We start from the raw sequence: 14,043 nt of genomic DNA, 5'->3' as shown, positions 1-14,043 counted from the left end.
GTTAATGTTTTTACAAAAGTTAATGTACTCCTTTACAGTACTAAACTAGTGTTATACGATTGCAGTCGTTGGTAATATAAACTGTACTACATTTTACATTATATTAGCACATGAAGATAGTCCTCACTTAATTATTGTTTGAGCATTCTGAAAACAGTTCTGAAATTGCATTCTTTTATTGAGCACCAGAGGGAGGTGTAGGTCTAAGCTTTTGAGACGCGCACGTACCCTAAATTTCATTTCAAATCATTTCCAGAACCAGAATCTGGGTGTTACCACACAAAGCTGTTCAGTGATAGACAATACTGAACTATTCATAAGACTGTACTTTGTTTTACTTTTCAGTGCTTCTGCTGCACAGTTGAACTCCTCCTGTAACTGTGATCCATAAATCGTCTTGCCTTTAATCACCGGACGAATCAGACGAGAGCTGCAAGTTGGGCGCAACTTTGAATTCTGTGCTGGCTTGCGTCAGTTGACGTTCTCTAAATATCATAGTTTAACTGGGACCAGGGTTTACTGTTAGGTGAAGTTAATACGACGAGTTTCAACGGAACAGATGAAGCTTTTAGAGACTTTTGTCAAAAGCGCATGGATGAGGAGGATAACCGACAGGACAACAACTGAGCCAAGAAAATCCGTTCACTCTTTAGTCTAGGCTGCAACTGGACAGAGACCTTAAGTTGATGTTGATAAGATACGGTCACACATTCTTCTTTAATCTCAGTGCTTTAAGCTGCTTTGTGTTCGATCCGCTGCCCACGCGCGCAGTTCAAAGCGCGTCTCGATGCGCGTAATTGTTTTACTCAATCGGATTGAAGGGTTCGGTCCAGTGCGTGGTGCCCGTCCGAACTGGACAATTGGACATTTAAATATCTTCAGTTTTCCTGTCACATCTTAATAAATGGGGAGCCTGGATAATTTTTCTCTAAGGGATTGTGCATTCTGTTAAACTCATACCGCACCACTTGTTTTGAAATCGGTAGACTACATCTTAAACAAGATGTTCATCTTAAACATGATACTTTTGAAACTGGTTCTTCCACTGATGTCCATCGTTTTGACACGAGGTAAGACAGACTCTTTCTTCTTCGTGTTCTTTAATATGTCTGTCTCAATTTACCTTGTCGACCACTTCTCTGTTTTTCAAGACCAATTGCTTAACTGTTACGGACTATTTTCTGCTATTTTTTAACAATCGATTTAGGCATTAATTAAAATAACTGTGTGCTATTCGTAAGAGGTCCACCATGCAGTTTATCATAGAACCGATATTAAAGAATACATTTGGTAGAAAAGTGTAACTTGGTTAAAAATAAAACAAAACAGGCCTATTGGTCAAACTGGTAGTTGGTCACTCTTCACTACTGGTCAGTATTGTATTCCTGACCAATACCAATTATTACTATGTGTCTTATAACCGATATGCAGAATCAGATTGTTGTTGTTGTATTTCTGCTTTTTGACACAGTATTATTTAAATACCTCATGTTTCCTGTAGAACTTACATGAATTGTTAATATATCAGTAAAAATATCCATCCATGTAAGTCTTAACAGAGAACAACATAACGAATGGTTAAATATGTTGAAGGTGGTTCTTAAAATTTCAGAATTATTTCACACTATCTCTTTATATTTACAGCTTTCAGCTTTTAGAGTTGAAATCATATCATAATTCATGTAGTGCAAAGGTCTGGTTGAGCATGAACTGCCATAATTATTTCCGTTCTGGCACTAAACAAGCTCTGTTGTGTTGAACTGGATTTACCAATGTTGGTAACATCAGAATCACGGCTTGTGATGTAACGGCGTAAGTCTGCAGAGTCTGCCTTTTTACAAACACATGGGCTGTCTGAGATGTCCTAGACATTATGCTACATTTAAGAAACATCTGGTGAATTGTGATTGTTTTTTTTTTTTGTTTTTTGTTTTTTGTGTGAAAGTGAATGCAATCCGCTTGTGTTGTGGAATGAATCAACAGCTCAAGTGCAGTGTGCTGGATTTATTGCAGCAATATTTTTTTGTGCTGTTTGTACTCATCTATTAATGTATATATCAGCACTGGAAAATTAAATATTAAACACCTCTCTTATTTCTTCAAGTCATGTACATGAATCAACACACTTTTATATTAGGAAAACACAGACTACTTAACAACATTTTGCTCAAATGTTCACAATGTTGTTGTTGTGGCCTAATGTTCAGAGAGTCGGACTTGTAGCCCAAAAGTCACAAAGATGTAAGTCTCGGTACCGGCAGGGATTGTAGGTGGGGGGAGTGAATGACCAGCGCTGGCTTCCACACTCAGACCCTGGAGCAAGGCACTGAACCCCCATCTGCTCATCGGGCACCACACAAAAATGGCTGCCCACTGCTCCAGTTGTGTGTTCACTGTGTGTGTGTGTGTTTGTTTGTTTGTTCACTAATCACTGCTGTGTGTGTGCACTTGGATGGGATAGATGCAGAGCATTCTTGGCTATGTAAAATTGTGGGAAATAGGCTACTGGCATCTTTGAGAGCTTTATCAAGAGAGTTTATCATGCTTTAAATCCCCATTTTAGTGGACATAAAGGTTATTCAGCCCCAATATGTTTAAATGTAGTTGCAGCAAGAATTAAATCCTTATTCAAACACCCTTGTCTAATCAACTGCAGTTAATGCCACACTATTAAGATAACAAATATTAATTTATATTTTGATTTAGATGCAAAACATGCCACAAAAACATGTTGTGGTCACAACAATATATATATATATATATATATATATATATACATATATATATATATATATATATATATATATATAAATAAATAAATAAATATATATATATATATATATATATAAGGCACCTAGATGTGGCAAAGGCGACTTGCTGAAGTTCAAACCGAGCATCAGAATGGGGAAGAAAGGGGATTTAAGTGACTTTGAACATGGAATGGTTGTTGGTGCCAGACAGGCTGGTCTGAGTATTTAAATAAGTGCTGATCTACTGGGATTTTCACGCACAACCATCTCTAGGGTTTACAGAGAATGGTCTGAAAAAGAGAAAATATCCAGTGAGCAGCAACTGTGTAGACAGACGAAAATGCCTTTTTGATGTCAGAGGTCAGAGGAGAATGGGCAAACTGGTCCAGACTAGAAAGACAACTGTAACAACCATTGTATACAGAATACCATGAACGCACAACACGTCGAATCCTGAAGCAGATGGGCTACAGCAGCAGAAGACAAACGCTTTTATTTTAATTTCTATGCAAACCATATTTTGTTCTTTTATTTATTTTTTCTTTTGGAGTAAAATGTGACCTGGGCATGTTTTTGGCAGATTTCAAGAGATGCAGCTTCATTAGTCTTATTAATTTATTACTTGAACAAGCCTTTAAAAAAATGTGCTAGTATTGAATAGATGGTAAAATAGGTCAAAAATATTTGTATGTTTGCGCGACACTTTTGGATGGACATTTGTCAGATTTGTGTGTGATTCCAACAATTTATGCCTAATATTTTTTAATTACAATTTGTAAAATATTTGTAAAATGTTGAATTGCTGTGTGTTGAATTGCTGTGTCTGAAAAGGCTCTCATTTCATTTGCTACTTTTTCCTCGAGGAGATCCCAAAACAGAACATCACTAGGGGAGAAACTTGAGTATGATTTCTGAACTGTTGTCAGTAACAACCACAGAAACTGGTTTCGTGTCATCTTGACTTAATGTCAGGACACAGCTAAGGAAATGGCAGGATGTTTGCAGCTGATGAAATTCTTAAGAACACTCTCAGTTGATTTCTAAATTGATTAACAACATCAGAAATTTGACGTGTGTGAAGACTGCAGGTTTTTTCTTAGAACACCTGAGAAATAATTTTTAATTAATAAAAATCACTTTTTTTCCACTTACTTTAGTATGGAAATATTTGCTAAAAACATAACTAAATGTAATATGTGAAAAGTCATGTACAGTCGTGGCCAAAAGTTTTGAGAATTACATAAATATTGGAAATTGGAAAAGTTGCTGCTTAAGTTTTTATAATAGCAATTTGCATATACTCCAGAATGATATGAAGAGTGATCAGATGAATTGCATAGTCCTTCTTTGCCATGAAAATTAACTTAATCCCAAAAAAACCTTTCCACTGCATTTCATTGCTGTCATTAAAGGACCTGCTGAGATCATTTCAGTAATCGTCTTGTTAACTCAGGTGAGAATGTTGATGAGCACAAGGCTGGAGATCATTATGTCAGGCTGATTGGGTTAGAATGGCAGACTTGACATGTTAAAAGGAGGGTGATGCTTGAAATCATTGTTCTTCCATTGTTAACCATGCTGACCTGCAAAGAAACGCGTGCAGCCATCATCGTGTTGCATAAAAATGGCTTCACAGGCAAGGATATTGTGGCTACTAAGATTTCACCTAAATCAACAATTTATAGGATCATCAAGAACTTCAAGGAAAGAGGTTCAATTCTTGTAAAGAAGGCTTCAGGGCGTCCAAGAAAGTCCAGCAAGCGCCAGGATCGTCTCCTAAAGAGGATTCAGCTGCGGGATCGGAGTAGCACCAGTGCAGAGCTTGCTCAGGAATGGCAGCAGGCAGGTGTGAGCGCATCTGCACGCACAGTGAGGCGAAGACTTTTGGAAGATGGTCTGGTTTCAAGAAGGGCAGCAAAGAAGCCACTTCTCTCCAAAAAAAACATCAGGGACAGATTGATCTTCTGCAGAAAGTATAGTGAATGGACTGCTGAGGACTGGGGCAAAGTCATATTCTCCGATGAAGCCCCTTTCCGATTGTTTGGGGCATCTGGAAAAAGGCTTGTCCAGAGAGGAAAAGGTGAGCGCTACCATCAGTCCTGTGTCATGCCAACAGTAAAGCATCCTGACACCATTCATGTGTGGGGTTGCTTCTCATCCAAGGGAGTGGGCTCACTCACAATTCTGCCCAAAAACACAGCCATGAATAAAGAATGGTACTAAAACATCCTCCAACAGCAACTTCTTCCAACAATCCAACAACAGTTTGGTGAAGAACAATGCATTTTCCAGCACGATGGAGCACCGTGCCACAAGGCAAAAGTGATAACTAAGTGGCTCGGGGACCAGAATGTTAAAATTTTGGGTCCATGGCCTGGAAACTCCCCAGATCTTAATCCCATTGAGAACTTGTGGTCAATCCTCAAGAGGCGGGAGGACAAACAAAAACCCACTAATTCTGACAAACTCCAAGAAGTGATTATGAAAGAATGGGTTGCTATCAGTCAGGATTTGGCCCAGAAGTTGTTTGAGAGCATGCCCAGTCGAATTGCAGAGGTCCTGAAAAAGAAGGGCCAACACTGCAAATACTGACTCTTTGCATAAATGTCATGTTATTGTCAATAAAAGCCTTTGAAACGTATGAAGTGCTTGCAAATATATTTCAGTACATCACAGAAACAACTGAAACAAAGATCTAAAAGCAGTTTAACAGCAAACTTTTTGAAAACTAATATTTATGTAATTCTCTAAACTTTTGGCCACGACTGTAGAAAGTGCTCAACTATTTGAATAATGAACTTGCATATTTAAAATCCCTGTGAAATATAAATGCGTTCTTCCTTTTGCAGCTTTAATTAGAAGGAATAATTGAATAACTTGTGTGTGTGTGGCCTGTCTGGTGTTAAGTGATGTCTGGTCCTGCTGTGGCTGATCCTGACCCACTTTCCCCTCTTACTATCAGCGCTCCCTCTTTAACTGCCACTGAGCACAGGCTCCCACCATCTGTTATCCCTTGGCCCATTGCCATGGCAATACTTGGAGTCTTTTCTAAACGGGTAATGCAGTAGTCCGTGGGTAATGTAGTTCAGGGCTGAACTTCAGCAACAGGTCATTGTAATAAAACCACAGCGTTGGCATAAGCCAGCTCAGTACATGTGACGCAGCCCTCTGAGCTTGAGTAATGATGAGCTGTGATTAAGTTGAGGGACTAATCACTAAAATGGTTAAAATACAAAGATGAAAAGAAAACTCTAGATGGCACAGGCCGATAGGCAGGGACGTCGGACTAGGGGTAAAACCAGTACTGATTACCAGGGCCCCAAAGGAAGAGAGGGCCCTTGAAAAGTCTGGAATATATATTTTCAAGGGGGGGGGGGGGGGGCATTAGGACTGCCTATGCATAGGGCCCGGGATCTTGTGCAGCGCCCCTGCCGATAGGTCTAACCCAATCTGACATAATGACATCATCCACGATCAGTTCTTTTTCTTTCAGCAGCCAATGAGCTTGCTGTTCAAACATTCAAATACTCGATTAGTGTTCACTGTAGCAGATGCAGCACACTTCAGAAACCCTCCACCTTCCCCAGCTCCACCTCTATAGATCTCTGCAGCAGCAGCGTAGCAGATCTATTCCACCAAGACCAAACACACTGACATTGCCACTGGGTGGCAATGACTGCCTGCGGGTGTCGCTGTTGGACAGTGTTTTCTCTACTTCCTGTTGGCCTTCTGTAGCAAATTGTAGCTCCGTGTAGCTGTTTTTATTTTATTTTTTTCTCTAGAATCTTTATCTTACTATCACTCTCTGTTTTTTAAAGTGGTAAAATATAACTTAATTCACACCATATTTCTGATATTATCGATCAATCTTATCAGATTAACTTTGATCGTTCACTTTTATTTTATTTCCGTGAGTGCAGTACACCTGCAAAGCGTTAGCACTCATTAGCTTGTCATTAGCGTTTTCATTTGAACCTATCGCTGTTTTCTTTTCTCCTCTCCCTCGCTCCAGTTTTTCACAAGTTCATCAAACAACCGCAGTAAGAATTTTCATCAAGCACGGTGAGTAATGGCTTCTCCTATCATTGTTTCTTGCACCTCTTGCCACATGTACAGTTTATCTATCTCTGTCGCTGATGAGGGATTCACATGTGATAAATGCAGGGAAATAGTTAGGCTGACAGAGAAGATTTTCAGAATTAGAGACACGCATCCAAACTTTAATTGAGGACAGTAAGAATATTAGGGCTCTAGATACGGCTTTGGATGCGTCTAGCTCAGGGATTCCTGTACATTGTTCGGTTCCGGAAACAGAGCCCCAGCAGCAGGGCAACTGGGTGACGGTGAGGCAGCGTAGTCGTGGGTCAAAACACCGCTCTTCTGTTCCGATCAAAACATTAAACAGGTTCTCCCCACTCAGTGATGCACCCACTGAGAAACCTGATGAAAGTGCTCTAGTTATTGGTGATTCTATTGTACGGAACGTGAATATAGAGACACCAGCCACCATAGTCAAATGTTTACCGGGAGCCAGAGCGCCTGACATCTTGGCAAATTTAAAAGTGCTGGCTAATTCTAAACGTAAATACAGTAAGATTGTTATTCATGCCGGCGCTAATGATGTTCGACTTCGCCAGTCGGAGATCACTAAAAATAACATTAAAGAGGTGTGTGAACTTGCAAGCACGATGTCAGACACTGTAATATGCTCTGGTCCCCTCCCTGCTTACCGTGGTGATGAGATGCATAGCAGATTGTCATCACTCAATGGCTGGATGTCTAAGTGGTGCCCCCAGAAAAACATAAGTTTCATAGACAATTGGACGAGCTTTTGGGGCAGACCTGACCTGTTTAAAAGAGATGGTCTTCATCCCTCCTGGGGTGGTGCCACTCTTCTCTCTAGAAATATGGCAAATAGTCTTAGTGTTTATACTTGACTAACTGGGGCCCAGGTCAGGAAGCAGACAGACTGGCTAAACCGACCGTCTGCTAGCTGCCTCCCGTCACAGAGGTCAGTTAATTCTCAGCACATAGAGACTCTTTCACCTAGATATCACACTATAGAGACTGTGTCTGTTCCCCGAACTAGAAAATACAAAAAACGTCCAAACCAAGTTAAGATTAACAATTTAATTGAGGTTCAACAAATAAAAAACAGAAGCAATATGGATAAACAAATGATAAAGCTTGGCTTATTGAATATCAGATCCCTTTCTACGAAAACACTTTTTGTAAATAATATGATCACTGATCATAATATAGATGTACTCTGTTTGACAGAAACCTGGCTAAAACCTGATGATTACATTATTTTAAATGAGTCCACCCCCAAAGATTACTGTTATAAACATGAGCCACGTCTAAAAGGCAAAGGTGGAGGTGTTGCTTCAATTTATAACAACGTTTTCAGGATTTCTCAGAGGGCAGGCTACAAGTATAACTCGTTTGAAGTAATGGTACTTCATATAACATTATCCAAAGAAACAAATGTTAATGATAAATCCCCTGTTATGTTTGTACTGGCTACTGTATACAGGCCACCAGGGCACCATACAGACTTTATTCAAGAGTTTGGTGATTTTACATCCGAGTTAGTTCTGGCTGCAGATAAAGTTTTAATAGTTGGTGATTTTAATATCCATGTTGATAATGAAAACGATGCATTGGGATCAGCATTTATAGACATTCTGAACTCTATTGGTGTTAGACAACACGTTTCAGGACCTACTCATTGTCGAAATCATACTCTAGATTTAATACTGTCACATGGAATTGATGTTGATGGTGTTGAAATTATTCAGCCAAGTGATGATATCTCAGATCATTATTTAGTTCTTTGCAAAATTCATATAGCCAAAATTGTAAATTCTACTTCTTGTTACAAGTATGGAAGAACCATCACTTCTAACACAAAAGACTGCTTTTTAAGTTATTTTCCTGATGTATCCAAATTCCTTAGCATATCCAAAACCTCAGAACAACTTGATGATGTAACAGAAACTATGGACTCTCTCTTTTCTAGCACTTTAAATAAAGTTGCTCCTTTACGCTTAAGGAAGGTTAAGGAAAACAGTTTGACACCATGGTATAATGAGCATACTCGCACCCTAAAGAGAGCAGCCCGAAAAATGGAGCGCAGCTGGAGGAAAACAAAACTAGAGGTATTTCGTATTGCTTGGCGGGAAAGTAACATATCCTACAGAAAAGCATTAAAAACTGCTAGATCCGATTACTTTTCTTCTCTTTTAGAAGAAAACAAACATAACCCCAGGTATTTATTCAATACAGTGGCTAAATTAACGAAAAATAAAGCCTCAACAAGTGTTGACATTTCCCAACACCACAGCAGTAATGACTTTATGAGCTACTTTACTTCTAAAATCGATACTATTAGAGATAAATTTGCAACCATTCAGCCGTCAGCTACAGTATCACATCAGACAGTGCACTATAGACCCCATGAGGAACAGTTCCACTCATTCTCTACCATAGGAGAGGAAGAATTGTATAAACTTGTTAAATCATCTAAACCAACAACATGTATGTTAGACCCTATACCATCTAAGCTCCTGAAAGAGGTGCTTCCAGAAGTCATAGATCCTCTTCTGACTATTATTAATTCCTCATTGTCATTAGGACATGTCCCCAAAACCTTCAAACTGGCTGTTATTAAGCCTCTCATCAAAAAACCACAACTTGACCCCAAAGAACTAGTTAATTATAGACCAATCTCGAATCTCCCTTTTCTGTCCAAGATACTAGAAAAGGTGGTATCCACACAATTATATTCCTTCTTAGAGAAAAATGGTATATGTGAGGATTTCCAGTCAGGATTTAGACCGTATCATAGTACTGAGACTGCTCTTCTTAGAGTTACAAATGATCTGCTCTTATCATCTGATCGTGGGTGTATCTCTCTATTAGTTTTATTGGATCTTAGTGCTGCGTTTGACACAATTGACCACAACATTCTTTTGCATAGACTTGAATACTTTGTTGGCATCAGTGGAAGTGCATTAGCATGGTTTAAATCGTACTTATATGACCGCCATCAGTTCGTAGCAGTGAATGAAGATGTATCCTATCGATCACAAGTGCAGTATGGAGTACCTCAAGGCTCAGTACTAGGGCCGCTACTCTTCACGCTTTATATGTTACCCTTGGGAGATATCATCAGGAAACATGGTGTTAGCTTTCACTGTTATGCTGATGATACTCAGCTCTATATTTCTTCGCAGCCCGGTGAAACACACCAATTTGAAAAACTAATGGATTGCATAGTCGATATAAAAAACTGGATGACGAGTAATTTCTTACTGCTAAATTCTGAAAAAACAGAGGTGTTAATTATAGGACCTAAAAACTCTGCTTGTAATAACCTGGAACACTGTCTAAGACTTGATGGTTGCTCTGTCAATTCTTCATCATCAGTTAGGAACCTAGGTGTGCTACTTGATCGCAATCTTTCCTTAGAAAGCCACGTTTCTAGCATTTGTAAAACTGCATTTTTCCATCTCAAAAATATATCTAAATTACGGCCTATGCTCTCAATGTCAAATGCAGAAATGTTAATCCATGCATTTATGACCTCAAGGTTAGATTATTGTAATGCTTTATTGGGTGGTTGTTCTGCACGCTTAGTAAACAAACTACAGCTAGTCCAAAATGCAGCAGCAAGAGTTCTTACTAGAACCAGGAAGTATGACCATATTAGCCCGGTCCTGTCAACACTGCACTGGCTCCCTATCAAGCATCGCATAGATTTTAAAATATTGCTTATTACTTATAAAGCCCTGAATGGTTTAGCACCTCAGTATTTGAATGAGCTCCTTTTACATTATAATCCTCTACGTCCGCTACGTTCTCAAAACTCAGGCAATTTGATAATACCTAGAATATCAAAATCAACTGCAGGCGGCAGATCCTTTTCCTATTTGGCGCCCAAACTCTGGAATAACCTACCTAACATTGTTCGGGAGGCAGACACACTCTTGCAGTTTATATCTAGATTAAAGACCCATCTCTTTAACCTGGCATACACATAACATACTAATATGCTTTTATTATCCAAATCCGTTAAAGGATTTTTAGGCTGCATTAATTAGGTAAACCGGAACCGGAAACACTTCCCATAACAACCTATGTACTTGCTACATCATTAGAAGAATGGCATCTATGCTAATATTTGTCTGTTTCTCTCTTGTTCCGAGGTCACCGTGGCCACCAGATCCAGTCTGTGTCCAGATCAGAGGGTCACTGCAGTCACCCGGATCCAGTACGTATCCAGACCAGATGGTGGATCAGCACCTAGAAAGGACCTCTACATCCCTGAAAGACAGCGGAGACCAGGACAACTAGAGCCCCAGATACAGATCCCCTGTAAAGACCTTGTCTCAGAGGAGCACCAGGACAAGACCACAGGAAACAGATGATTCTTCTGCACAATCTGACTTTGCTGCAGTCTGGAATTGAACTACTGGTTTCGTCTGGTCAGAGGAGAACTGGCCCCCCAACTGAGCCTGGTTTCTCCCAAGGTTTTTTTCTCCATTCTGTCACCGATGGAGTTTCGGTTCCTTGCCGCTGTCGCCTCTGGCTTGCTTAGTTGGGGACACTTCATCTACAGCGATATCGTTGACTTGATTGCAAATAAATGCACAGACACTATTTAACTGAACAGAGATGACATAACTGAATCCAATGATGAACTGCCTTTAACTCTCATTTTTGCATTATTGACACTGTTTTCCTAATGAATGTTGTTCAGTTGCTTTGACGCAATGTATTTTGTTTAAAGCGCTATATAAATAAAGGTGACATTGACAAAGGTGACATGTAACAATGTTAAACTCTCAGAGAGTTGTCATGGCAGAACTGTACCGACCCAACAGATGCAAATGAGTAACGTGGGAAAAAATTAATCAGAAATGGCATTGAATAAATCTGGAGTAAGAGTGTTCTGTGGTGGTGGGGATTTTGATTAATCTAAGTGACTTTTGAATCCGTTAACCAATAATATTTGTTCAGGGTTGTTTAATGATTCATTCAGTAACCCTTTCTGCAGGTCACTGTTCTATGATGAAATGAATGATAGAATGATAGAATGTTAGAATGAGTCAATGAATCGTTTATCCAATTGATTCATCGTTCATGACTGAAACAAGTCTTAGTATCCTCTATTTTAATTTGTGAGTTTATAAATCTACAAAAAAAAGAAAATCCATATAGAGCCCTTCATAAGCATTCCAAGCAAGTTATTCTTTTTTTTCCACTCAAAGTTAACAAGTTCTTAAAGCACTTTTTTGGGATATGCAGCAAATGAATATGAACTATTGAGTTTTTACTCTTTTAGAAGAGTTTATTTATAACGTGCGGTCACATGTGGACTGAAAAAGTGTACAGGATCCTTAATTTTTCTTCTTCAAATGCTAGGTAAGATCAGCGTTATTTTAGTGTTATTTATAGTAAAATGATTTTTTTTTCTGAATCCAAACAAGACTTTGTGTTCTGTGCTGTGTACTGATGTTATTGTCTTGTATTCCCCAGTTGTATCATGTTCTGATCATTATGTTCTCTTGTCCTTCTCAAATTTTGCATGGCTAAGCATAATGACTGCAGATAGCTAAATTAGAAAAAAAAGATCAGTGATACTGTCCTCCCAGACAGATGTGAAAAGAACAAACAAGACTTCAGTGAAAAAGATGTGTTTTCTTCAAACACTGTATAAGCAAAACTGATCTCATCACATCTGGCTGTCTTTCTCTGTATGTCTGAGCTGATTGAGTGTATACAAATGCAACATTTCCTGTATAGAGAAACCCAATAAAACTAGTCAAAAGAGAGATATCAAACTTGAGTGTTGTAGAACAGTGTCACTGTATGTAATAGTAGGTCCACTGGTGAAAGCTGATAACCCTGCCTCATGGTATTATTCACAGAGAGGGCTCTCACGGCTTACTGGCACATCATATTAAGTATGATAGCTTGCTTAAGGCAGTGTACTGCTGTAGTGCTCAGCTCTGGTTAGCTTCACCCAGTACTGGTATTAAAGCTGAAGTACTGTATGTATTATCTGCACCTCTAAAGTCACCAAACAGAATAATGGTAAATAATGGACAGTATTTCTCTGTATTGTCATTGGATAATCCTGCCTCCAAACCGACTCCACTGGTTGTGTATAGAGCCAAAGTGGGCGATCAGTCTATGAATAGCTTAACTACTATTATTGTCTCTGCATATCAAGCTGGAATAGAGTATTTTTTACATTAAAATTAAAATATTATATGGATAAGGCTGTGTGGGTATGTTTCTGTTCCCTTTTATGTTTGCTAGCATCAAGTGAATATGATAATTTTTGCCATACCTGCAGACTTATAAGTATGACAGTATATTTTCAAAGAAATGGCTATAAGTACCCTTTGTGTATTTCAATATGTAAGATAATAAGATAATGTAATATTAAACTTAACATTGGTGGCTGCATCTGTGTCACTGAGTTTTAGACAAAGCATCCATGGATTGTCTTTGAACACGATGAGTTCGTTTCTTTTGAAAATTAGGGACAGACTTGGTGGTTGTTTTTCTGCTACTACAATGGCTTTTTGGCATATTAAAGCAATTCACACCTCTTTTGCGGATAATGTCAGCTTTGTCTGTCTGCTTTTAGATTAACAGCCTAGTGCTTAGAGATAGAGCAAATTGTGATGAGTATCATGATGGACAGCTCTCAGGGAAAACAGCAGCGCAGCAATGCTTTTGTGTTTCAGAAACTGCACTTAAAATTACAAATGACCTGCTTCTTGCGTCAGATCAAGGCTGTATCTCATTTCTATTCTTACTTGATCTTAGTGCTGCTTTCGACACCATAGATCATGACATACTCATAGATCGATTACAAAACTATACAGGTATTCAACGGCAGGCTCTAAGATGGTTTAGATCCTACCTGTCCGATCGCTACCATTTTGTTTACTTAAATGGGGTGTCATCTCATTTATCATCAGTAAAATATGGAGTGCCACAAGGATCCGTCCTAGGTCCCCTTCTATTTTCAATATACATGTTGCCCCTTGGTAATATTATTAGAAAATACGGAATTAGCTTCCACTGTTATGCTGATGATACTGAGCTTTATATCTCAACGAGACCAGATGAAACCTCTAAATTATCTAAGCTAACAGAGTGTGTTAAAAATGTTTGGATGACCAATAATTTTCTCCAATTAAATTCGGATAAGACAGAGATATTAATTATTGGACCAAAAAACACTACACAGAATCTTGTAGATTACAATCTG

The 14,043-nt window shown here is 38.9% G+C and overlaps 1 protein-coding gene across 3 annotated transcripts in view; it reads left to right on the top strand.

Moving 5' to 3' along the window:
- The first annotated feature begins 267 nt into the window (after positions 1-267).
- Positions 268-14,043, top strand: part of LOC132130550 (nectin-1-like) — a 33,236-nt gene continuing 19,460 nt past the window's right edge. Inside the window, exon 1 of one of the 3 annotated variants that reach the window (XM_059542288.1) lies at positions 268-1,070. In XM_059542288.1, the coding sequence (XP_059398271.1) occupies positions 1,004-1,070 (67 nt within the window). In that variant the 5' untranslated portion in view covers positions 268-1,003. The remainder of the gene's footprint in view (positions 1,071-14,043) is intronic. The other 2 variants (XM_059542289.1, XM_059542290.1) reach the window with 2 other exon arrangements.

Source organism: Carassius carassius, chromosome 47 (genome assembly GCF_963082965.1).
Source record: "Carassius carassius chromosome 47, fCarCar2.1, whole genome shotgun sequence".
NCBI classification, from domain to species: domain Eukaryota; kingdom Metazoa; phylum Chordata; class Actinopteri; order Cypriniformes; family Cyprinidae; genus Carassius; species Carassius carassius.
Note: the sequence above shows the minus strand (reverse complement) of the source record. Positions and strands in the feature narration are given on the sequence as shown.